This window comes from Pimephales promelas, chromosome 9, assembly GCF_988280905.1.
Source record: "Pimephales promelas chromosome 9, fPimPro1.hap1.1, whole genome shotgun sequence".
Lineage (NCBI taxonomy): Eukaryota > Metazoa > Chordata > Actinopteri > Cypriniformes > Leuciscidae > Pimephales > Pimephales promelas.
In genome coordinates, this window is record NC_142777.1 from 3,378,484 (window position 1) to 3,406,452 (window position 27,969).

Consider the following 27,969-nt stretch of genomic DNA (forward strand, 5'->3'; position numbering starts at 1 on the left):
GGGAAGGTCAGGACACAACAGGGCAATAATGGACGACAAACTGGCACAGGACAGAGAACACTGGGAGATTAAAGGAGTAGTTCACTTTTGAAAAAAAACCCCATGTCATCCAAGATGTCCAAAAAATGAACGAATCTTTTTCCGAGTCATTTGGTTCATTCAACAAACGAAACGAACGAAATGACTCGGAAAAGATTCGTTCATTTTGATGAGCGAGTTCGAACAGGAGAGTCACGAACGCTCATCACAGAACAGAGCATGGCGAGCATTTGAACATATAAAATTTAAACTTTTATTTATTTTTAAATGACTGATCATTTCGCTTGATAAGACCCTTATTCATCGTCTGGTGTCGTTTAAAGCCCTTTGAACAGTTTGCACTGAAACTCATTTAGACCTTGAACCGTTTGGTTCCCATTGAAGTCCATTATATGGAGAAAAATCCTGGAATGTTTTCATCAAAAACCTTCATTTCTTTTCAACTGAAGAAAGAAAGACATGGACATCTTGGATGACATGGGGGTGAGTAAATTACCAGCAAAAGTTTTTTAAAAAGTGAACTACTCCTTTGAGGGGTTGTTTACACGACACCGTTTTCAACCAAGAACGGCCGTTCGTTTACACGACAGTGCCATTTGGGTGCCTGAAAACGCCAAATTTTGAAAACAGGTTTTAAAAGTGCAAGTTTTTGACAATGGATCTACGTCTCAAAGGAAAAAAAAACGTCTCCGTTTTAATAGTATCGTTGTCCTGTAAACGTACCATTAGTCTGTCACTCATTCCTAATGTATTCATAACTCTCCTCACTTTCAGTTTGCTTTAAAGTGAAGATCCTATAATAATGTATTCAATCCATCAAACTTTTTATCTAGAAATTATATATAATAAGTTATCTGTAGACAAACAAACCGGCCTAACCCAGAATACAACCCAACTACTTTTAATTTTTAAATTCTGGTAGTATAACTCAGTTTTAGACTTGTAATAGATCACACATTAAAATTAAAGATGCGTATTAAAGATTCATTATCCATTTTAGTCATTTAAAGCAAAATTTGTGCCTACCTTGTTTTACAAAGAAACGTTTCAGGGTTGAATGTGGAATTTGAAGGTCGGTGTATAAAAGGCTAATACACTCTAAACAACGATGGGTTGTTTTCACCCAAAATTGGGTAAAATATGGACAGACCCAAACGTTGGGTTAAAAATGTAATTTAAAATTTTAACCCAACTTTAACTTTCATTTTTTTCACATTTTTAAAACAACATTTGGGTTTGTCCATATTTGACCCACTATAACCCAGCATTTTTAAAGTGTAACAGACTTAAAGGGATAGTTCGTCCAAAAATGGAACATTCTCTCGCCCTTATATCATGACAGAAGTCGTTTTTGAGTAAACCACCCCATTAGACCCGCAACCGAAGCAGGCTTAAAAAGTACGACTCAAAAATAAAACAAAGCTGCAGTCATCTGAGGTAAATCCTAAAGACTGAGGCCTTAAAATCTCTTAAAAGCTCACAGGCTCTGGAGAGCGTTTAACGTGTCACTTTAACAATCTAATGGGATTATGGGGTTAGAGTTGTACTGCAGGAGGCAAACAGAGTGAGGCGGAGAGAAACAGGATTCAGGAACAGGCAATAGTCAAACACAGTGATCCAAAATCTTCATTAAAATACACTAACAGTAATCCACACATTTGGGTTTCTGCTTTTGATAGTCAAATGTGCTCACATTGCAGTTTCTGAATTATGAATCAGACATGATTTTTAACTCAGGCTTCGACCTCAGGGATCCCAATCTACCAAATATAACATAGAACATCATATACATTGAATTTAGACAAGATTGAAACAAAGACAGCTGTGCATAATCCAACCCGGTCTCATCCCAAGACGTCATATAACTGACGTTTTGGGACGTCTTTTGACCATACGTCAATATTCGCCTTTTTAGGGCCCCCTTAAACGTCGGTAGATGAGGTTATGGGATCCTAACTCTACCCCAGACCTAAACCTAACCCGTCACCTAACTGACGTTAAAGGTAAAGCGTCAGTTGTATGACGGCCCGGGATCGCCATCTACCGACGTTTAAGGGGGCCCTAAAAAGGCGGATATTGACGTATGGTCAAAAGACGTCCCAAGACGTCAGTTATATGACTTTTTGGGATGAGACTGTGTTACATAATAGGCATTAAGGGAGGAATGACCCTGTGGTGCCTCCGCCGGTGCAAGAAAAAACACCTCTAATACCTCTATTGTTTTCCTACTCAGTAATGCTTCTAGATGGAGAGGAATGGAGGCTTTCCTACCACAGAAAAGAACTAATCTCATATAAGAAATAATCTTTTTTCTCCAGAGTTTCAGAAGAGAGCTTTCAGAAAGGCCTCAAAATGGGCTCTAATTCACCGTGATATCAAACTCTGCTATCGAAACTCACAAAACACAATTTCTCATCATATACTTCCAAGATATTTTAGATGTATTTACACAGACTGTCTGGTGCAGCTCTGAGATGCATTTACACTGCAGCTACAGTGTTAGGAGTTTAATGTTTTAAATATAAAACATATTGAATATATAAATATGCAATGATGGGGGAAATATGAAATTATACTTTAAATGTTAGGAAGATTGGTTGTCTCCCCCAGTTGCAAGCTTTGAACAAGGCCTTATATCATTCAACTGGACAGGCGTTTTGCTAGCTTCAGCCCGACGCAATTATGATTTTTTTGTTTAAATAGCAAATGCGTTTGCGCCCATCTGTTCGCCCATGGGCTGCTGGTCTGAAAACGAGGTGTGTTCAGACGCATTGTTGGTGTGTTGCTCTTTTGAGGAACTGAAATAGACTGCCATTGGCCAACTGAAACCTAATATAAAGTCAATGGCGCAGTATTTTTTATCTTTTTGTTATTTAAGAGCATGTTAGTAACATAAGCCATAGGCGGGTCCACAACTCTGCATATTACACACACAGGGAAGCACAAAAGCACACAAACATGCCAATTATTAAAAGTAAAATGATTACAATGTAAAAGATTAATATTGTGTTCATAAAGATATTGTGGGATCCTGCTTGTCCCGTAGATGATCTGCTTTAACCTCGTGCACGAGCAGGTCCGTTTGCGCTCTGGAGACGCGTTCAGTTTACAACTTGCAAATTCCTTCATATAAATAGTGAATCCGTCATGGTGCAAGCACAACAGGCTTTTAAAGGGAATGTGAGATGATTGGTTTATTTCACGTTACACTCAAAACACACCCATGACTCATTAGGAGAATAGGGACCACCCTTGTAGACCATGCGTCGCGCGCCGACCATTTTCCCATTATTAAACTAAAAGTGGATTCAGACATGCCTTAAGGCCTGTTCACACTATTCGCCGACGTTTAACGCCTCGTGACTAAACAAAGGGCGCCAATGTGAGTGTGCACACCGACACGTGAAAGCGTCATTTTTTTTAAAAAACGCCTCGGGTTCGGTTTTTCAGTTTGACGCACTGCGTCAAAAACTATCCAACCAATGAGATTGGCGCTTTTGCTCACGTGTTTGGAGCTTCTGAAGAGACAGTAAAACACAACTAGGGGGCGCTCAAACACAAAACGGTCTTGCAGAGCACATATGCAACGGCGAAGAAGATCTACGCCAAGTAGTGTCGCCGTCTACACAGCCAGGAAGAAATAAGACGAGGAAGATGAATGTAGAGCTGCTGTTCTCGTTGGTGTTAGAACATAAAGAACTACGTATATGACAAACGCGACAGGGACTACAAACATCTTGATAAAAGAGAACTGTTATGGAGTGGTATTGCAGAGCAAATGGGCGCCATCTAATGTCAGGGAATGAATTTGCATGTTCACTCGGCTCATCGTCAGTGAAAATAGCTTGGGTGTGAACACAAAAAAAATTAAATAGGGAAAATAGGGCCCTGGGGGTTTAAGTGTGATCCGTTTAACAGGTGCCATGGGAAATCAAACACTCCTTAAAATTGCCCTGTTGTCAATAATTTTGTTGCTTAACACATATTTAAGTGTTTATGTATCGCTCTCTACCACGTTAGACACATAACGGTAATTAATATGGTTAGCCTTTTGCTTGACTATGTTATCAAACAGATAATAATGTGTTAGTGATGTTACACAAACCATGTTCTAGGCAGCTGCCTTCTAAAAATAAGCGTCATTAGAAACACTCAGAACGTCAGTGGAGAAAGACAAATGGTTCATCAAAACATTGTATATACATCATATACGTAATTCACTCACTACAGTAAATTGCTAAATGTACCTGATTTTTTTTTTGTTGCTGTTAATGATATCGCTGGCACGTTGATCTGATTGGTTACAAGGTATTTTGTGACGTCAGACACCAGCGATTTCAAAGCGTGTGTTTGAGACTGTCTTTGGTTCACTGCAGTTTTAAGGAGAAAATACTCAGAAATACTGTTTACTTATGAATTTACACATGGTTTATGTTAAACACCACATAAATAACATTAAAAGCTGGATTCTCACCATAGGGGGAAATGTTCTTATACTGAACATGTTAATTTCCTTGGAATTTCTTGGAATATCTGAAAGTCAGTTTTTCCTAATATCTGGCATTATAAGCAGAACACAATTTACTCATGGGGAAAACCAGTTGTTTAATCAATAATGCAAGAAGATCCAGAATTTAAAGCTCTTGATTCTAACTTATGTAAAAGTAACTTAGTTCTTGTAAATGTTTAACCGTAGCATTTGTTACAATAAAGATATAATTACATATAAGACACTGAAGGCTCCTCATTACCATGCTAAGGCCAATGTTAACTTTTTTTATGTATAGCATTTGTTAAGCTACACATTTATAAACTATAGCTACAACATGCCACAGGTATAATATAAATTCTTACTGAAAAACAGATTATCTATTATAAATTCTAGTTAGTCCAAATCGACCCCAATAAATACAATAGAACGTGTTCAATTCTAGTAAACGCGGTCATGAGTTTTAAAAGCTGAATGTTGATGCAGGATGATGTTTTCTCAGGATGAGTTTTTAGTGTTTGACTTTCTTGCATTTTAAAGTGGTAAATTCTCAATTGAATTCAAGTGTTGCACATCAGTGTCGTGTGCAATGGCTTGTGCAAATTTTGGAGTGCGCTCTGTGGCTTTGGAGCCACTTATGCACAATTAAACAGTTGGGCTTCAGTTTATTGCAGAGATAATTGATCCGTTCAGTTTATACAACTTATAAAAGCTCAGAATGCACGATGCATGTAATTAATGAATAGCCAATTCCATGTTTCTTGTGGTTGGTCAGAGTACCGGCAACATGTGAGACGTGCCCGTACATAAGAAAAAGTGAGGGTACAAAGTAGTGACTGCGTACCGGTGTGTGTTGCCTCACTTTGAGAACTGGTCCGACCTGAACCTGGAGCGATGTTCACCCTAGTGATGTTGCTGGTTTCTGCAGGATCCGGACCCCATTCGCTGGGTCATATCTCAGGTCAAAGGGGGGAAGCGAAATGATCACAGAGCCAGAGAGCAGGATCGATGTTTTAGTTCATGATCTCACTCTACAACCTTTCACAGGAAAACACTGATCTGATACGAGGAGATTCTCAGAGTTAAACTTTTCTCAGCTTTTCAAAGAATGTCTTAAATGAAAAGCCTGGTTGCTTTTGAAAAGTGTCGGTCCACTTGATCCTATGAAGATGCGTGTTTTTCTTCTTATATTTCCTTAGTTTGTTTAAACAATCAATATTTATGACCTCTGAGGGCTTTCCACTGAGAAACTACGGGTGTTATTAACCTTAGAGTTTTGCCAGTCCCTTCTTCTTTACTCCCATCAAATACTTCTGGTCATCATCATCTCACTTTCTTATATGAAACCTGAATCTTTTTTTATGCAGAGCTACAGAAAATACATACATATATACATACAAACACACACACGCACACCCATCCATCCATCCATCCATCCATATATACATTCATTCATCCATGCACCCATCCATGCACCCATTCATCCATCCATCCATCCATCCATGCACCCATCCATCCATCCATGCACCCACCCATCCATCCATCCATCCATCCATGCACCCATCCATGCACCCATCAATCCATCCATCCATCCATGCACCCATTCATCCATCCATCCATGCACCCATTCATCCATCCATCCATCCATCCATGCACCCATCAATCCATCCATCCATCCATGCACCCATCCATGCACCCATTCATCCATGCACCCATCCATGCACCCATCCATGCATCCATCCATCCATCCATGCACCCATCCATCCATCCATCCATCCATGCACCCATCCATCCATCCATGCACCCATTCATCCATGCACCCACCCATCCATCCATGCACCCATCCATCCATGCATCCATTTATACATAAATACAACTTGAACACTTGAGTGATTAATAATGGATTTTATGACCATGTTTACTGTTTGACAATTTCTCGCATATCAAACATTAATCTTGTGATTAGTAAATAACTGGTAATGCTTTATAATTTGTTATAGTTATTATTTCTTAATGAGGCTAATCTCATTCAGTAATTATTGATTACCTAATAAGGAACTATCTCAGTCGTAAATGTGATCTACTGTTTAGTTAACCTTGTTTCCATATTAGCTAATAGCATTAGCCGAAGCTCATTTAATTCCTGCTTATAGTTACCTATTTATTATGGACCACTATTCTAAAGTGTTCCAGTTCTGGAAGATGTTACACTTAAATGCGTGTAAGAATATGCTTTGCATTGTATCAGCCCGACGCAACACTAGTCATTTGAGTGGAAACCAATATTATAAAGTGTTCTGTTGTTTCAGAGGGATGATACCTGGATTCAGATGGGTTAGTGTATTTGGTGTGTGTTTTGGGAAAGAGCCAGACCTGCTCAGCTTACAGAGGTTTAAATCCAAGCAGTCGAGAGGACAGGCGAGGTACAGATGCTCCTGCCAGTTAATTAGGATGTATCCCCTCGGGATCACTCCGGCTTCTGGCCTGCCCACATAAAAGCTAGCCTGAGGGAGGAAAAATGAAGATAACCGAGTGTTCGAGAGAGCTTTTGGAACGCGTTTGGGGCCATTTGTCCTCCCCCAGTCTCAACCCTCAATGAGTTTTGAAGAACGCTTATTGATTGGTCGTGCCATGAGGTAAGTGTTGGAGGAGGAATTGATGACGCTGCAGCTTTTTTGTTACCCGAGCTGCACCCATGCTGTGGGTAAGATGAGACAAGACTCGCATACTGTTTCGTTGAAGTGCTTGTGAACACTGCATTGAACAACCTCGTACTCTTTTTTGTATTATTCTCCATAAAGTTATGTAATTAATTTAACAAACTGCATAACATACAGACTGTGTTCAGTCTTTGTTTTGCAGCCTTAGATGTGTCCCTTTTTACTTTTATATACTTATTGAGTTATCGTGAACGCTTTTTCTTTCTTGCATATATTTAGCCATTCATTTGGCATATTTTGCATATTAAAATCATATTTCTTTCTCTCCATTTCTTCATCTATTGCTATTTTTTTTTTTTATTTTACCTAAAATCTTCTCACTGCTCATTTGCAAGCGCTGTTATTTCCTCTAGGAAATGCAAATCTAGTTATTATTTTTTTTTCTCATTCATTTGTGTTTTCTATCCAATATCCTTTTCTTCATCAACCCCCAAGAAATGAAACCCTAAGCGCTCACTGCAGGGAAGAGCAATTATATAATCCCCGCTATGCCATTTAACATCATTTTCCTAAAACAGTCAAACTGTTTATGGCGCATGAGTCCTAAACTCGGCTCTGCGTGTTTTAGCTAAAGGTCACGCCTGAGCTGTAAAGACCCAGCAGTCTGAAGTCTGCATTTATTGAACCTCTGGACTGAATGCTTTGCGATTGCTTTCATTCCTGCCCATGCACTGGGCTCTCTCTCTCTCTCGCTCTCTCTCTGTCAGACCCGTGTGAGTAATGGGTTCTGCCTGTGGGCGAGCGCTGGTCACTCCGGTCTGTCTTTGCCGATCACGGCGGGAGCGTGAAAACTTCCCTCAAGGACACCAAATCTCTTTCTAGCCGGCCAAGACAAAGGTGACAGTGCTAGAGGTGGGATCGATGTGTCAGTCGGGGGAGGAATATTACAAAGTGAGCGAGGAATCGTTGAGTATTTACTTCACATTAACTGTAATCCAGCCCCATAATGCCTCTCAGAAATCAGCCCACCTTCAGCCGTCTATGTTACACGCTGGGATTTCAGTAATCTGCTACTGTGAAATATTATAGCTGTTGAATAGCTGTTGTGTATTTTCATATACAGTATTATGTTCATTTACAAGTTTTTGAACATCATTTTTCATTCTGCACAATGCAGCTGATGACGCTTTGAAGGGATCAAAAATTTTCCAAAGTACAAATAAGCTTTCCTTCGATTCTTCCGTCCTCAATATCCCCTGCTCCAAGTCCCGAACCCCGATCCCCTGCAAGCGAGTCGAGTGCGCTAACAACAGAGATGTTCACAAGTCATTTTTTGGAAGTCAAGTCTCAAGTCTTTCAGCTCGAGTCCAAGTCAAGTCTCAAGTCTTTGAGGGGCAAGCTCAAGTCAAGTCTCAAGTCTTTTGCCACGAGTCCAAGTCAAGTCTCAAGTCTTAAATTATAAGCCATTGTCTAATTAAATATGTGTGAAAAAAACTAAATCTGAGTAGCCTGTTAGATAAAGCCAGGTTTCAAATAATTTTTTCGTTGTGTCCACATACAGTAATAGATGGGGGGAAAATAGATATTTATGGATATTTTGTTATCCTGTAATCAGATAGCCTTAAATAGATTTTTGCCATGTTTTTAGAAAAACAATGTTATATAAATCAAGCTAGGAATAATATATTTACAAATCCATCTGTAATAGTCTTCATAATAAAACTAGGTACAAGATTGGACAGTTTGGTGTATTAGGTTTGGTATATAGGTGCTACTGAAGAAGTGGAGATTTCAGACTTGGAGTTTGAGAAAACCCAAAACGGGATCTAAAGATTTCCATCAGGTCAATGAGATTGCTTATTTAGAGTTAAATCCCCCCATTTACTTTCGCGATTGGTTGCTGATTAAAAGGAAATGACCATATTTGGATCCGACAACATTGAATTGGAGAGAGAGAGAGAGAGAGAGAGAGAGGGAGAGAGAGAGCGCTTTCTTGTCTGTGATGACGGTGCAGATCGCGGAGCAGCGGGATGATTTACAATGCCAACTTTTGTTGAAATTATGAGAAATCTACAGACGCAAAGTCAATGGAGTCGGTTGGATTGTTTTCCCCAGGTGTGGGCGTGGCCTAAATACGCTCTGTCTCATGCACAGTATGACAAAGGTGGGGGACATGCAGCTAATCATACGCTTCCCTAACGTTTGCGCCAATAAAAGAAAATAGAAATACATTAAAATGAATTTAGATTTAAAAAGCAATAATTGCATGAAAACAGGGTCTTTTGGGTCGAGTCGCAAGTCAAGTCTGATGTCTTTTGGGTCGAGTCACGAGTCAAGTCTGAAGTCAGCTGTTTGTGTGACTCAAGTGCGACTCGAGTCCCCATCTCTGGCTAACAATGACACTAAACACCGCATTTCTCTAGCAGCCGTCAGCGCGACTCTCTCTAGCTGGCCTCCGTTACACACACAATCCAAGAGTGGATGTCTGTTTCATAGCAGAACTAACTTCCAAACAGCGTTTTTCAAATATTTTTATGCCACCGTACCCAACTGTTCTTTGAGGGAAGGTCAAAGAAGCCAGTAGATGGGTATTATGCAAATGTGCCGCAAAGTCACGGAAATAATGGCAAGCTGTTTCAGGCAGTTGTTTTCTGTTGAAGAGATTCACTCCCTTTGGTGTGAAATTTGTAACTTTGCAGATCACAAACTATTATATTATACACTAAAGAAACGGTAAAATAAAGAAACATCCCTGTAAGAGGAATATCCCTGGATATTCGAAGTACTGGTTCAGCCAACATGTACACTCTGTTAGCTGTTGTGCTCTGCATCAGGTCTTGGCCTGGACCCTGAGAATGGATTCGTGTCATTAGGCTCTGGCTGTTTCCTCATCAAGGTTGTAGAGTCGTCCTGCGGCTCGCAGGCGGTGAAGTTAGTGGAGATCTCTGTTCTTCCGCCAGCTCTCGCTCAGGTGTGAGGAGCCCGTGGTTGTATTTGTTTGTGGGACAGGACTGATGACCTTACTGGCTCCAGAAACCTTCGGTGGAGCCAAGAGTCAAGGGCATTACGGCAAAAGCTACGGCTGTGTCATTATATCACAGTCTTTGAGGTTTGGGGGAATCGTTGAAGGTTCATCCTGACCCAGCAATGAGAATTCTGTCATTTATCAACACACAATTATGTTGTTCCAAATCCATAGGAGGGTTTCTCTAATGCAGAACAAACAGACACATATACTGTAGAATATCCACTATAGAAAGCATTTAGTTTAAAGGACAAAAGAAGGACCATAGTATGACTGTGGTGTATTCCCTGTAACCTGAAGCCATGTCAGAGCTTTGTGTTAGATTAAAACTTGAACATGCATCATGCTGGGCGGTTCCCCTCGCGGTTTGACAGTAGCCAAATAGCATTGGGTCTCATGTGTCTTGTGACCAATCAAAGTGCACATAGGTTTGGCCCTGTTTATACCTTTATTGAAATGTGTTTTGGTCGATTGGATCACAAGTGGACGACACTAAATACAGGTGTAAATGGGTTGACTTGTAGTCAAGACCGCCTAAAAAAACCACCTAGTCCAAGACACTACCAAGACCACAGGGTATCGAGACCAAGACCAAGACCAAGACCAAGACCGAGACCAAGACAGACCAAGACAGAGACCAAGACATACCAAGACCAAGACAAGACCAAGACAAGACCTAGACCAAGACAGATTAAGACCAAGACCGAGACCAAGACAGACCAAGACCAAGACAGACCAAGACCAAGACAGACCAAGACCAAGACTGAGACCAAGACTAAGACAGACCGAGACCAAGACCAAGACAGACCAAGTCAAGACCAAAGCCGAGACCGAGACCAAGACCGAGACCAAGACAGATCGTGACCGAGACCAAGACCGAGACCAAGACAGATCGTGACCGAGACCAAAACCAAGACAGATCGAGACCAAGACCAAGACCAAGACTGAGACCAAGACCGAGACCAAGACCAAGACAGACCGAGACAGACCAAGACAGAACTGAACAGCAATAACAAATGAGCAAATAAAGCAGTAAAAAAAAAAAATTGTTAAAAAAAAGCTGAATAGGGAAAAAAAAAATCGAACAACTAGGAACAATTATTGGTGGTCAACTCATACAGTCTCGTTTACAGTTCAATGCAGGTGTTTGTTTCAGTGCACTGCAGGCAGTATGCATAGTATAGCCTTACAAATGTATTCTTATGAGTGTGCATTGTGGATTTTTTTGGCATTGTTGGAAGTGTGCCACTTTATTTCTGTTTGTGATCTGCGTTGTTTCTTCGTTGTTTCTGACTGTCTCCAGGGACCCGGACGATAACGAATGTGAGACCCAAGTTTGGTTTGAAGATGAGAAACATACCAAGCCCAACGTTCTCTCACCGTTCCTGATTTCGAACACACACTCACAGCATTCGGCTGGTCTCGCGGCCGTCAGAGCAGAAACTAAAGCTGCTGCTCTCCGTGTGTATTCCCATCATTTCTGGACACGTTGGTCAGCTGATTTCATCCATGAGATTGAAAGATCTGAAAAAACACATACATTTACCCGCCCATAGACGAGCCCCTCGAGGAAATCAGGACAGAAGGGGATGAAAGTGGACAAAAGAGATGGATTAAGTAAAGGGGAATGTGTCTCCCTCGACTACTCGTGATCCGATCGACCAAAGCGCATCTTAGTGGAAGCAGGACCCACTAGAATGTTTTTTAACAACTAAAATTTTGTTCTGTTTTCCAAAAAAAAAAAATATAATGTATGAGTCATGGAAACTACTTTTATGCTTCTTTTCATTCTTTTTTTGTGCTTGACAGAGCCTAGTCACTGTCTACTGGTGTTCTGCACAGCATCTCATTTCAGAAGACATGAGAGTTAATAAATGGTGACAGGAGTTGCTTACTTGTTCTCTGCTCTTTCCATGCACTTTTCCTTCATGATCTTCTGCTCAGGAACTCTGTGATATGCATAGCATGATCTGAGTTTGCAGTGTTGCTGCTGTCAGAGTGTGCAAGCAGGGATACTTCTCTTGTGCTACATTTTCCACGCATGGGAAAAGGGTGATAATCTTTTTTTGTCTTTTCAATTTGCATTAATTCAATAAAATTTCCTCAAAAACGAAGTTTAAAAACTGGCCCGTTTTCAATCGAGCTGCTGTGAGTCACTGGAGGCGGGGCCCAATTTGCATATTCATGCATCCGCGTATAATAAATGAAGCGAGGGTGTAGAGTTACATTCAAGCTATTGTAAGGCATTAAGAAATTATTTTCACTGGGAAATGTTTATATATATGTGTGTGTCTTTTTGATAACCAAAGATGAGTTTTAAACGAAAAATTTAAATTTAAATTTTTTAATTTTCACAGAAATGTCAAGTGACAGATTGAATTGTGAAGTAGAAATTCTAAAATAGAATTTTACTATTTTACATATGACAATAATCTATTTCATTTACAACTTCAAAAAAATCTGTTTTTACAGTGTTTGAGATCTACTAGGGGTGGTGATAGAGCCAGACCGATATATCGGCAGACTGATATTATCGGCCGATATTAGGAATTTTCCAAACTATCGGTATCGGCAGTTATAATGGCCGATAAATGAATATTTCAACAATAAATTTAAAACGGACGAAACACGCTTGAACCATGTCATGAGTGTTGGAGTTGTATAGTTTGTCCACAGTCCCTGTTGGCAACACTCGTTGAGTTGGTCACGATACATACATTGCTTGAATAACAATTAAAAGAACATCCCCATCAGTTCTCTAAACTCAAATAAGCATGACAAAATTTGTGACTATAATGTCCAGTTTAAAAAAAGAAATAAATAAATAAAATATCGGCCGATATATCGGAATATCGGATTTTAAAACCCAAAAATATTTGTATCGGTATCGGCCTTCAAAATCCTTTATCGGTCGGGCTCTAGGTGGTGATGGCGCAGTGGATAAGACACATGCCTGTGGTGTGAGAGACCTGGGTTCGAATCCACTGAGCAAGACACTTAACCCCTAGTTGCTCCAGAGTCGCTGGAGTCGCTTTGGATAAGTCGCTTTGGATAAGCGTCGTTAAGCGTCAGCTAAATTAATAAATGTTAATGCCTTATTTCAAAACGAATCCCGACTCAAAAGTGACGTCCTGAAGTGAACACTGCTTGCAGAGGTCTGAGGTGAAGGTTACAGGAGGTCACAGCAATGCTGAGATTTGTCCATGTGTTATTCCCGTTGGCCAGCGTACAGTAAGGAAGCACATCAAAGACTGTCAGGCGCTTCATGTGGAAACATCCATCAATGTGGAGTGTCTTTGTCACTTAAGACAGAGTAAATGGAGAGAGAAGCTCACCTGGGGGGCGATTTACGGCCCCTGCGCTCTTCTTACATGGATTGTAAACTGTTATTGATTCTCTTTCCTGTAGGTCGTGACACTCGGGAAGAACAGTCGGGGTTACCATTACGTTATTGCCAATCTGGTGAGTTTCAGCACCTTCATACACTAACTAAAGAAGAGAGAAATAATGGAAGTTCATTGGCAAAAAAAATAAGAATGTTCAATAAAATGAAAATATGCTTTATTAAATATTCACTGCATGTTTTTTTTTTTTTTTTGATTGTCAGCAAAATGTTTGATGCGAAAAAATTTTTATGCATTTTATTTTAAGGTGTCGTTACAGTGTTTAAGTTCGGAGTAATATTAAGCATTAATATTAAGTAATACATGTACTTACCATAGGGTTTGGTTCAGGGTTAGTTGTATGTAATCATTAGGGCTGTCAAACGATTGATCGTGATTAACCGCATACAAAATAAAAGTTTGTGTTTACATAATATATGTGGGTGCATTGTGTAGAATTATTTTGTGTATATATATACACACACACACATGCATGTATTGTCACATCCGGCCAGGAACGAAACAGAGAGTGAATCCAATCGCAAGCATTTATTAATTACACTAACAGATAATCCAGGGACCTCAGAACAGGACAGACGAACAGGCAGGAACCGAGTGACATTAAACAACAACCGACACCCAACAACTGAAACACAGGGGTATAAATACACAGACAAACAAGCTAATCAAGCTAACAAGGGGGTGTGGTAAATAAGAAACACCTGTGGACACTGAGCAAAATCATAACAAAAGACAAGACACATGGCAGGATCACATGACAAACAAGGAAACACGTGATACACAAAGCAAAACAAAACCCACAACGTGACATAGCCTCCCCCCTATGGGCGGCTCCCGACGCCCCTAGTGTAACACCCAAAACAAAACCCAAAACACAAGTTCAGGAGGGTGGTGACGCGGAGGTGGTCCTGGGGGAGGGAAGGAGGGCCAAGTCTGTGCAGGGGAACAGGACCAGACTTGGAGCAGACGACCAGGCGAAGGCCAGGGCGGAGCAGGACCAGGCGAAGGCCAGGGCGGAGCAGGACCAGGCGAAGGCCAGGGCGGAGCAGGACCAGGCGAAGGCCAGGGCGGAGCAGGACCAGGCGAAGGCCAGGGCGGAGCAGGACCAGGCGAAGGCCAGGGCGGAGCAGGACCAGGCGAAGGCCAGGGCGGAGCAGGATCAGGCGACGGCCAGGGCGGAGCAGGACCAGGCGAAGGCCACGGCGGTGAAGACCCCTCGGGCGGCCACGGCGGTGAAGACCCCTCGGGCGGCCACGGCGGTGAAGACCCCTCGGGCGGCCACGGCGGTGAAGACCCCTCGGGCGGCCACGGCGGTGAAGACCCCTCGGGCGGCCACGGCGGTGAAGACCCCTCGGGCGGCCACGGCGGTGAATTCCCCTCGGGCGGCCACGGCGGTGAATTCTCCTCGGGCGGCCACGGCGGTGAGAGCCCTTCGGGCGGCCACGGCAGTGAGAGCCCTTCAGGCGGCCGTGGCTGGGACACTGGGCCCCCCCCCAAAAAATATTTGGGTTGAGTCCCCGGGTGAAGGGCAGATGGGGAGTGGATGGTCTCGGGCTGGACGGTCTTGGGCTGGAGGGTCTGGACGGTCTCGGGCCGGACGGTCTGGACGGTCTCTGGCTGGACGGTCTGGCCGGTCTCTGGCTGGACGGTCTGGACGGTCTCTGGCTGGACGGGCTGGACGGTCTCTGGAGGGCTGGACGGAACCAGCAGTGAAGAGCATACAGTCTCTGGAGAGCTGGACGGAACCAGCGGTGAAGAGCATACAGTCTCTGGAGAGCTGGACGGAACCAGCGGTGAAGAGCATTCAATCTCTGGAGAGCTGGACGGGACCAGCGGCGAAGAGCATTCAGACTCTGGAGAGCTGGACGGAACCAGCGGCGAAGAGCATTCAATCTCTGGAGAGCTGGACGGAACCAGCGGCGAAGAGCATTCAATCTCTGGAAAGCTGGACGAAACCAGCGTTGAAAGCTCGGGCTCGGCAGGGCTGACGGTGAGCGCAGGCTCGGCAGGGCTGACGGTGAGCGCAGGCTCGGCAGGGCTGACGGTGAGCGCAGGCTCGGCAGGGCTGACGGTGAGCGCAGGCTCGGCAGGGCTGACGGTGAGCGCAGGCTCGGCAGGGCTGACGGTGAGCGCAGGCTCGGCAGGGCTGAGCTCCGGCAGGTCGGTCTTGGCGGACAGAGAATCGTTCAGCAAAACAGCCTGGATGATATAGTCCTTCAGACTACAGCTAGGGTGATGGAGTGGCATAAAGGAGTAGAGTGGCTCGGATAGCCCTCCTCTGAAGAATACCATCAGGCATACCTCATCAAAAGATGAGACAGGTGCCAGCTTAATAAAGTCCATAATATACTCCCCTAAGGACTGATCTCCTTGACGGAGACACATAATCTGTGCTGCTGGATTCATTTGGAGGTCGGTTGTTCTGTCACATCCGGCCAGGAACGAAACAGAGAGTGAATCCAATCGCAAGCATTTATTAATTACACTAACAGATAATCCAGGGACCTCAGAACAGGACAGACGAACAGGCAGGAACCGAGTGACATTAAACAACAACCGACACCCAACAACTGAAACACAGGGGTATAAATACACAGACAAACAAGCTAATCAAGCTAACAAGGGGGTGTGGTAAATAAGAAACACCTGTGGACACTGAGCAAAATCATAACAAAAGACAAGACACATGGCAGGATCACATGACAAACAAGGAAACACGTGATACACAAAGCAAAACAAAACCCACAACGTGACATGTATATTTAAGAAAAAAAATATTATTTAAATATTAAATATTTATATATAATATAAATTATATATAAATCTATATACAGTAAATACATGAAAATATTTCTTAAATGTATACAAGCATGTGTGTGTATTTATATATATAAAATAATTTTACACAGTGCACCCACATATATTATATAAACACAAACTTTTATTTTGGATGCGATTGATCGCGATTAATCGTTCGACAGCCATAATAATTATGAATAATTTACTTTATTTACTAATGTAACATGTAACAAGGACACTGTAAAATAAAGTGTTACCATATGTTTCAACATACCTCAGATGGAAGTGCATATACACTTCTCAATAATTTTTCAAGTAATGACTTATGAATATAATGTGTTTTTGTGTTACAAATGATCTTACCTTGACTCACATGTGGGCACTACTTCTTGTGTTATGGTTTTCTTATAATAGTATGCAGTGCGATATATATATGTAATACCGGTAACACTTAGAATACGGTTCCTTCGTTAATGAACACAAGAACCAATGAGTAACACAATATTAACAATCTAGTAACTATTATTAACTAACAAGAAACTCTGATTAACGAACTAGTAAGTAATAGCGCACATCATTGGATCATTGGAACTAACTAGTAATTACTCAAGTGTTACTAAAGACATTTTCTAAAAGTATACTAAAGTTCACCAAAAATCTCAAACGTTTGCACAAATCATGACTAGATCATGTAGTAACACTTGAGTAATTACTAGTTAGTTCCAATGATCTTCACTTTATAATACGGATCCAAATAATTAGTAACTCCCACAGAAGTATCTAGTAACACTTTTATCTGTGAGCTATTACTTACTAATTCGTTAATAAGAGTTTTTTTTTAATTAATAGTAGTTACTAGATTGTTAATAAACTTTTTCAGTAGTTCTCTGGGAAGTATTAAAAAAATAGTAGTTATTGATTAGTTAATAGTGAACTACCACTTTCGTCTGTGCGTTATTACTTACTAGTTCGTTAATCAGAGTTTCTTGTTAGTTAATAATAGTTACTAGATTGTTAATATTGTGTTACTCATTAGTTCTTGTGTAGTTATTCATTAACGAAGGAACCGTATTCTAAAGTGTTACCGTAATACCTGTTAATACTCAAGAAGCCCCAGTGATTGGCCATATTACGCTTGTCCCCTTTTGAGTTTTGAACCAGAAATATTAAATTGCTACTTGACCACTCACTCTGTACAAATAAGACCTTCAATTTCTACAACAACGTGATGTTTGTTATATATCAGTGTTGTAGTCGAGACCACCTCACTCGAGTCCGAGTCGAGACCGAGACCAGGCGGTCGAGACCGAGACCAGTGAGGGTTGATTACCTAATTTACTTTTATTTACTTAGAGAATTTTTTTTACTGAATTTACTTAGAGTTTAAAAAATATGATCAGTTTAGGGTAAAAAGGCCACATAGTAGGTGGTGTTAAAAGTAATTTTATTACAATTTGTCATGCGCAGTTGGGCACTAGAAAATCACCAATCACTGGGCGTGTCAATCAATTTGAAGAAATATTAACATACATTAATAATCATGAAAAATATTTTGAATTGAACTCGAGTAGACTCGGGAATAAGTCCGAGTCCTAAAAAAAAAAATGTTCGAGTACGAGTCAATTCCGAGTCCAAATGCACACGAGTCCATGACAAGACCAAGACCATTAAAATATGGTCTCGAGACCGAGTCCGAGACGAGTCCGAGTCTCGAGTACTACAACACTGTTATATATATATATATATATATATATATATATATATCCTAACTGTCCTTTTTTCCCCCTTCATCTCTTTCCACAGGGCTTCACCAACATCAGTCTGGACAAGGTGTTTCTCGGCGGAGCAAACATTAGCGGCTTCCAGATCATCAATCCGGAAAACTCGGTGGTACAGCAGTTTCTCCAGAGATGGGATCGTCTGGATGAAAGAGAGTTTCCTGAAGCTAGAAACACACCTCTGAAGGTCTGAAAGTACTTTTTTTTCCTTCTGATTATTGACTTTCTTTGGCTGTTTTCCTTATTTTTTCCATCTTTGCCACAGTCGATATATTGACATTCAGCCCGAGGTTCTATTAAAGCTGGAGCTCAATTTACATCTAATTAAACAATGATCATGAGATGAATAGATTTCAAATGCCATTTAATTAAGGTTTTATTATGGATGGCTGGGTAAGAAGTGACTGTGCTTTCATCGAATCAGTGAACAAGGAAAAGAAGTGTGTAAACACACCTGAATTTTAGAAAGAAAAGTCACCCAAAAAGCCAAAGATTAGATTTTCTATAAATAAAATTAAGCTTTTTTAGGGGACCACTACTTACATTTTTTAGGAAAAATAAGTACATTTCACATCAATGGGTCATTTTATATTTTTATTTATTCTGTAATACTTTTACTTAAAGCCTTTATATATAATGCATTATACAACTACGTGTTGTGATGCACTGTATAACGCATTGTATGATCTCATGAATAATTGTAACCACTTTTGTTTGTAATGCATTAAAACACATGGCAAACAACCCATTTTGGAAGTAACAATGAATCTGCAAATATTATAATGCATTTTAACTTGAGTAAAAGTTGTTTATGACAATATATAATGCATTATAACATAAATTATGAATATCTTTATAATGCATTATGGATAATGGCTTTACCGTTTTTTCTTTACAGGATTTTGTTGAATTCAACAAAAAAAATGCACATGCAGTTACACACACTTTGCTTGCGTGAAGACAGTGTTTTAATGAAGGCATTTTGAATTGGGAATGTAAATGTGCAATGTATGTCTCCTTTGATGTTACCTTTGTTATATTGCATTTATTTTAGTCGCTAAATTTCTTGCTGTAGTCGCTTTGAAGAGATACAAAAGCAATGCAAAAGAGTAGCTCACAGCAAATGAGCAGATGCCAGCTTGTTCTCTTTTCTTGGTTGAAACGGGATGTAATTACAGGTTGCACAACAATAGCAGCAAAACCCTGTAGAGTCTCACATAACTAAACATTTTACATATCTCTGTAATTAGAAACCTGGTTAACACTCTTTACATAGCAAGAAACAATGTGCAAGCTACATCCCTCTGCCAATGATTACATGTAGTAATGCATCGCAATTATCCTTCATTATGTACATCAACATACGCATGTGGACCTGGAAGAGGGCAGCCTATTTTAACCCTCTTCAAAGTGCTTACTTACCGATAATGCGTTTGCTTATTTAAAAGCGCTCCAACAAACAGCTGTTAATGTGAGGTGCTTACGGGTTATTGTGTACAGTACACTTCAGCGCTGTCTTACGACGCTATCCTGGTGATCGCGGAGGCGTTCCGGTACCTACGCCGCCAACGGGTCGACGTGTCCCGCCGAGGCAGTGCTGGAGACTGCCTGGCTAACCCTGCCGTCCCCTGGAGCCAAGGAATCGACATCGAGCGAGCTCTCAAAATGGTACACTTTCCTTTGCTCGTGCAAGAGTCGTTCGGCTTATCTCTCAATGTTTAATCCAGTCATTGATTCAGTCGTGACACATTCAAATGTATTCTTATGATTCAAAGCAGAATTGGTATTTTACGCCAATTGGTCATTTCTGCAGTTTTATCATGAAACACACACACAGGTCAAGCTCAGGCTAGTATAACCAATTAATCCTGACCAAATATTTCAGATTTCACATTTACATTCTATGGAGTCCGTCCACCCTTTTACATGACATTTTTACTCAACAGGGTGGATGTTTACCTAAAGGATTATTAGGAACACCATACTAATACTGTGTTTGACCCCCTTTCGCCTTCAGAACTGCCTTAATTCTACGTGGCATTGATCAAACAAGGTGCTGAAAGCATTCTTTAGAAATGTTGGCCCATATTGATAGGATAGCATCTTGCAGTTGATGGAGATTTTTGGGATGCACATCCAGGGCACGAAGCTCCCGTTCCACCACATCCCAAAGATGCTCTATTGGGTTGAGATCTGGTGACTGTGGGGGCCATTTTAGTACAGTCAACTCATTGTCATGTTCAGGAAACCAATTTGAAATGATCCGAGCTTTGTGACATGGTGCGTTATCCTGCTGGAAGTAGCCATCAGAGGATGGGGACATGGTGGCCATAATGGGATGGACATGGTCAGAAACAATGCTCAGGTAGGCCGTGGCATTTAAACGATGCCCAATTGGCACTAAGGGGCCTAAAGTGTGCCAAGAAAACATCCCCCACACCATTACACCACCACCACCAGCCTGCACAGTGGTAACAAGGCATGATGGATCCATGTTCTCATTCTGTTTACGCCAAATTCTGACTCTACCATCTGAATGACTCAACAGAAATCGAGACTCATCAGACCAGGCAACAATTTTCCAGTCTTCGACTGTCCAATTTTGGTGAGCTCTTGCAAATTGTAGCCTCTTTTTCCTATTAGTAGTGGAGATGAGTGGTACCTGGTGGGGTCTTCTGCTGTTGTAGCCCATCCGCCTCAAGGTTGTGTGCGTTGTGGCTTCACAAATGATTATTTCAGTCAAAGTTGCTCTTCTATCAGCTTGAATCAGTCGGCCCATTCTCCTCTGACCTCTAGCATCAACAAGGCATTTTCGCCCACAGGACTGCCGTATACTGGATGTTTTTCCCTTTTCACAGCATTCTTTGTAAACCCTAGAAATGGTTGTGTGTGAAAATCCCAGTAACTGAGCAGATTGTGAAATACTCACATGCCACACTCAAAATTGCTAAAATCCCCTTTCTTTCCCATTCTGACATTCAGTTTGGAGTTCAGGAGATTGTCTTGACCAGGACCACACCCCTAAATGCATTGAAGCAACTGTCATGTGATTGGCTGATTAGATAATTGCATTAATGAGAAAAACTGAACAGGTGTTCCTAATAATCCTTTAGGTTAGTGTATATGCATATAGAACGGTGCTTAATAAGTGAAAAGGGGATTTAAATGATGAACCAGCTCAAATTCGTGATCAAGGACTTTGTACGTCTCATTTAAACCTCATTCACGAGTTCTGCCAGTTGTGGGCACTCGTGCAACATAAGCAATGACACACATTCGAGTCCACGAGACCAAGGGAAGTTAGCGAGTGAAGGGCATGAACATTTGGAGGACATTATGTCACTTCTGCAAATGTGATTTAGGGCAAATAGCACCAATGTAAAAAGGTGGACTGGAGATTGAAGGAAATAAACAAATTTAATGGTATTACATATTTTTTTAAAAACAGGCATCACAAAAAAGAATACGTAAATGTGTATATACACTAATACTCAAAATTGCTCATTTAGTAATATATATGTAACTTTTATATTAACATGAAGCTGAGAAAACATGATTGGGGACGGGAATTTGTCTGTGCTTCAATGAATATTGGTATTCTTACAGTATGTGTCACAAAGATAGCAGATGAACCCAAGCGCAGACTGGATGCAGTGACTCAGCGTTTAATTATACAGAAAACAAGGGAAAATAAAACCCACGAGGGGGCAAAACATGGACAGAACACAGAATGACTAAACTAGACTAACACTTGACAAACTAGACTATAAACTAACAAAAGAAACTAATAACACTAGACAGTACTCTCACAAGGTAAGTTTAGCAACAACTGACGCTACTTATGACAAAGTCACAAATCAAAAATCAAACAATGAACCAACACAGGACAGCAAACACAAGGGGATTATAAAGGGGAACATTTTATAAATAAAATCAAGGACAAGAAGGCAGAATCATGACAGTATGTACTAATCATTAGGAATTTGTTGTGTTAATTGGAGTGCATCTATATATAAATAAAAACATGTGGCGTGAAAGTTGACTAACATTTTATGTAAATGTGCAGTATTGTTTCTTGGGGACATTAAATCCTCCAAACTGTAGGAATGACCCTATTGTTGTTGTTGTTGTTGGCAGGTCCAGGTGCCAGGGATGACTGGCAATATCCAGTTTGACAGCTTTGGTCGCAGATCAAACTATACTATTGATGTTTATGAAATGAAAATAGGGGGACCAAGAAAGGTAAGTCAGCAGTGAATCTGTCCATTTGCTGTGTAAGCTTACTGAGATCTGTGTAACAACTCAAATCATGGTCCATTTCAAGACTTCTATTCACTCGAATTGATGTTTTATGATAAATAGCGTTAAAGTTGTAAAGGGGGAAAAGCTGCACACTTAGGGGAACACCAGCTGTCTTAAAAAGGAAGGGAAACCCAGATAGCAAACTGACATTGAATCAACGTGGAAACGACGTCTCTCATGACATTGAAACAACGTTGATTTGCTCATCGAATTAACGTCAGACGCGGCATTCTTCGAAGCTAAATGAAATCGAAAATTGGTTTGCTTTCATAACGTTGAACCAACGTCAGACGCGGCATTCTTCAAAGCTAAATGAAATTGAAAATTGGTTTGCTTTCATAACGTTGAAACAACGCGTTGATTTCAAGTTGATTTTCCGTTAGTTTTGAAAGAATGACGCATCTGACGTTGGTTCAACGTTAATTCGATGAGCAAAACAATGTCAGATCAACGTTGTTTCGATGTCATATTTCCACGTTGATTCAATGTCAGTCTGCTATCTGGGAACAGATGGTTACCAAAATGGCCTCTCTTTCTTAGGTTTGAGGTTAAATTTGCTAGTTTACTCCTAAAGTCTGACCAAATTAACTTTGACAGATTTAGAAATAAAGTCAGAGAAAATAGACCAAAAATATTAATGACTAGCACTCCACTGCTACTAACTAAAAATAGCATTTTGAACTTGACACTCATGTTTTATTTTATTTTCACAACCTTTAAAGGATTAGTTCACATTTGAAAAAACTTTTGCTGATAATTTTTCCTCACCCCCATGTCATCCAAGGTGTCCATGTCTTTCTTTCCTCAGTCGAAAAGAAATTTAGGTTTTTGATGAAAACATTCCAGGATTTTTCTCCATATAATGGACTTCAATGGGAACCGGATGGTTCAAGTATCAAAAGACGGTTAAAAACTGTTTCAGATGCAGCTTCAAATGTCTTTAAACGATATCAGACGATGAATAAGGGTCTTATCATGCGAAACGATCGGTTATTTCAAAACTTATTCCAAAAATGTAACTTTTATAAGGACAAATGCTAGCCAAGATATTATTTTATATAATACCGATTGTGTTTGGCTGAAAGAAGAAAGTCATATACACCTTGGAGGATGGCTTGACACTCAACCACTAAACAACTCAAGCATATAACACAGAGAAAACGCACTGCACCTTTTGAGGGGGGAGTAAATTATGGGATAATTAACATTTTTGGGTGAACTATTCCTTTAAGGCCACTATTCCCAAACAAAATAGTTGATCAAACCAATGACCTTGAATCAACATAACCAGTATACATAGCTTTCCTGTGAGCTAATAGCAACAGCCCTTTATAAAACACAGGAACAATCTCAGTGAAAAAGAGTAGTTTAGCCCAATGTTAGATGGGGTCACGGTCGGTAAGGAAACGTACATTGACAGTGACTGTCAGAAGTGATGTACAACACGGTGCTGGACCCCGTGCAGTGTCACCTCAGTGATGCCCCAGTGGCTAGCGCTATGCTAACGGTTCTGACAACTCAAGCATATAACAAAGAGAAAACGCACTGCACCTTTTGATAGCAGAATGCACTAATCAAACCCCAGTTGAGTTTTAGCTGAAGAGAATTACATCCAAGAGCAACTTCCAGCTTCTGCGTCCCTGGAAATTCCACCATACGCATTTTTTTTCCCATTTAACAAATGTCAGCCAAGAATTTGCCTTTTTTGTTTAACTCCAGGCAATAACGACAGCAGCACAGAGACCTAATACTTTTTTAATGAGTACAATCTTATGAGAGCACGCATCCACAACAGCTCCTTAGCCAAGCAGAAGAGCTGGGGAGGGGGTTGCTACTGTAGTTGGCATTGGTGCAGTAAAACTATCTGTTGTTTGATAATAACATGAACATTTTCCCTTTGCAGATCGGATACTGGAACGAGTTTGAACGCTTTGTTAATATAATGGATCAGCAGTTCACCAACGATTCCTCCTCAGTGGAAAACCGAACAATTGTGGTCACTACTATTATGGTACACGCTCCATGACGTTTTAAACGTGTCGCATATTCTGCCCATCAGGGTCATGGTGTTGACTCCTAGATTGATACATTCTGTCCTGGGCGGGTAGAAGTACATTTCTTTTGTGTTGCTTTCCACCCACTCATTACACGTTGAAACAGTCGAACGCGAGGAAAAAGCGGCGCATGAGTGTTTCAACTGTATTCGTGTGGGTGTCAAAGCATTTTGATTTTCCATACATCAGTGGCCTGTCGTAGCAGTGACATCACAATAACGGCATTAGGTATGATGGTTTTACATTGACATCATCAAAGTAGACATTCAATGCATATGTAGGTAAGACTTGTTTCCACTCATCAAGTAAATGGTCAATGACACATGAGCTAGAACAGCAAGCTAACGCTTACCGCACCAAAGAAGGGTTCGATGGTTTGCCTCTGGCAAAGTACAAGCGCATTTGAGCAAGGCCACGAATGAACCCTTTGCGCAGATCCACTTTACATTGACCGGTGGACTGCTCTGTGCTGACGTGTCACTTCATCTCCCGCCGTTAACCGCGTTAGCTTTAGCATCAGCCTCCAATTGGCACGGCGAACACGCATCTCTGAGGAATTCAAATCAATGCTCACAACATTATCCCATGTAAAACAGCAATCGCTTGTAATTGTTTTGTTTCACCAAAAACCAAGGTCAATCTTTCAAATGACTTGGATGTGAGCAATTAAACCAGCAGCTGTCGGTTTTCCATCTGTGGGATTCAGGAGGAAAACAATCGCACAAAAGATGAGGTGAGAGGATACATTCAGCACAGAACAAACAAACCATCGCTAACCCACTGGTACCCTAATTGTCTCCGACTCTAATGGGATGCGTTCTCTCTGCGAGAAGCCATATTGTTTGGTAATAATGATGTGCTTAAAAAAGCAAGCCGCTGCCGCAGTGTTTGAAATGGGGCCGAAAGAGAGGATAAAACCAGCTTGCACAATTTTCTGTATGTTGACAAAGTGCTTTTGAGTTTGGATTCCAACGACGGCTTTGTTTTTTGCTTCCCTACTGAAAAGACCATATATTGTGTTTTTGGATGCTGGGCCCCAGCATGACATCCTGGTGTGCTGGTGTAAATAGCTAAACCAGTTCGTCAGCCAGCATCACCAGAATGCCCATGCTAGTCGACCTGTGCTGGTCCACCGGCTAGAACGAAACAGCAATACCTGGCATAATCCAGCCTGAAATTCATGCTGGTGTAAGCTGGTCTTTTTAGCAGGGCTATGTTCAATGTTCTTTCTGTTGGAATGATGAAGGCTTCTGGCGCATATACTAGGTGCAACGTGCTTGAACAGAATCAACACTATGATTCCTCTGCAGTCACTGCCATTTACTTCCTGAATCGGATTCCTTCTCACTTCATACGTTCTTGCCTACCTCACCTACCTCACCTTTCACCCTCAACTTATGCCAATGCATCTCAGACCCTTGGGATATTGCACCACGGCCGTGTGTGTGTGTGCGTGTGAAAGAGAGAAGCAGAATCTAATGGCGCTTTTCCACTACACAGTACCAGCTCGACTCAACTCGGCTCGACTCTGCATTTCCATTGCAGACAGTACCGCCACAATTAGTACCCGGTTGTCATAACGACGCCTTTCGTTCCTCGTCGCCCCATCAAGCTCTCGCTGGATCCTCTCTTCGGCAACAAAACAAAGAAAAGTCTGTGTAACCCCTACACCCGGGTCCCACTCGCCCCGCTCCGAGCGGGCCTCGAACCCGGGTCTCCGGCGTGGGAGTCGGGTGCTCTAACAAGGAGGCTAAAGTCTGTTGCTAGAGCGCCTATTGAGATCAGGGGAGTGAGGTTTACTTGCACAGCAACTACTAGCTGGCCTCCGTTACATCTGCACCTCCTCGTTTGACCACGGCTAATTCTTTGGAGTTGCCATAATGATAATAGTAAGTTTAGTAACTATCTCTGGCCAAATTATTTAAAAATGGCGGGGTTATTCTGGATACTCCATCTGGCGCGTGCAATGATGACACAGTGAATGGTGACGCTTCTTTCTGACCAATCAGCAGTCGGCATTGTTTTCATGTGACATTTTAGTATCGCCTCAGCTCGCTCAGAACCTCGCCGGAGGTGGTACAAAAAAAGTACCCGAAAGCAGGTACAGGTACAACCAGTGGAAAACCAAACAAAGGCGAGCCGAGTCGAGTCGAGTCGAGCTGGTACTGTGTAGTTAAAAAGCACCATAACCTACTTTTATTTGTCTCCAATGCTCTTTGTGGTCTCAGACCTCGTTCACACCTGATATCATCCATCTCAAAGGTTTTGATCCCAAGACCAAGATCCAAACTAAACCTCTCAAAGCACCAACCCAAACCAAGGCCCAGCCATCTACGAACCAGGCCAATTGTCAATTGTCAATGAACCAAAACAGAAAAAAACTCTATATAGTCAGTCAAGGCCATGAATTTCTTGCAAAATTTCTGTAGCTACTTTAAAAGAAATCCCGCCAACTTAAGAGATATATGATTGTTAACTATAAAGCTGAAACTCAGACAGCCACAGGTCGAGTCCCAGACCATGACCAGGCAGAATGTAGACTTTAACTCTCAGACTCTAGACAACAATTCGTCTCAGTTGACCACTCGTGATTGGATCACCTGAGACAGAGGTTAATATCAGGTGTAAAGAGGGCCTCGGGCGATTAGCTGTCTGACCACGGCCACATGTGGATCAATGTCCCGCAATTCCCTGTCTGCTGCTTCTGTCCTTTCTCTTGTGTTCCAGTTTGGTGGATTATGTGTGTGAGAGAATGGGTTGGTATGTATGAATATCCCAGCATGCCTGCATGCCTGTGACTGATAAGCTGTTGGTGGGCTCTGGTGCCTGTGACGCCAGACAATGAAAGCAATAAGCAAAGATGGTAATAAACGAGTGTGTGTTTGGTTAACAGGAAGCACCATATGTGATGTACAAGAAAAACCACATGCATCTGGAAGGCAATGACAAGTATGAGGGCTACTGTGTCGATTTAGCTTCTGAGATTGCCAAACACGTTGGGATTAAGTACAGACTGTCCATAGTCATGGACGGAAAGTACGGCGCCCGTGACCCTGAGACCAAGACTTGGAACGGGATGGTGGGTGAACTAGTCTATGGGGTGAGTAGTGGATCATGTATTCATGAACCTTGCATAAATGATATAGAGAAATTGCTGTCAAATAAGGCGTTGGAAGAAGTGAATTGCCTTTTTGTCTTCCGTTCATGGGAAGGAGCGTGGGGAAACTGACTGGAAATGTCTGGGTGTCATTCAACTATAACCGCAGCCAGACAGTGCGGGTGGCTACATTGTGTCTTAAACATGCTCCTTCCCAGCATGCACTGCTTTGTTTTCCTCTGTATGCTGTTGGATCTCAAAGGCACTTTTCACAGTGCGTCCAGGCAGCCCGCCATTTTTGCATTTGTCAAAGCGCTCCCCA

At 41.5% G+C, this 27,969-nt stretch overlaps 1 protein-coding gene across 6 annotated transcripts in view; it reads left to right on the forward strand.

Annotated features, from left to right (window-relative positions):
• The window catches only part of gria3b (glutamate receptor, ionotropic, AMPA 3b), a 199,061-nt gene that overhangs the window by 123,496 nt on the left and 47,596 nt on the right, over positions 1 to 27,969 (forward strand). For all 6 annotated transcript variants that reach the window (XR_016169632.1, XM_089134685.1, XM_039694143.2 and 3 more), the window contains exons 5-10: positions 13,622 to 13,675; positions 18,220 to 18,381; positions 19,695 to 19,862; positions 22,332 to 22,436; positions 24,400 to 24,507; positions 27,444 to 27,650. Coding sequence is in view for 5 of the 6 variants with exons in the window: in XM_089134685.1 (XP_088990811.1) it covers positions 13,622 to 13,675; positions 18,220 to 18,381; positions 19,695 to 19,862; positions 22,332 to 22,436; positions 24,400 to 24,507; positions 27,444 to 27,650 (804 nt within the window). In the remaining variant the exon portion in view is untranslated. The remainder of the gene's footprint in view (positions 1 to 13,621; positions 13,676 to 18,219; positions 18,382 to 19,694; positions 19,863 to 22,331; positions 22,437 to 24,399; positions 24,508 to 27,443; positions 27,651 to 27,969) is intronic.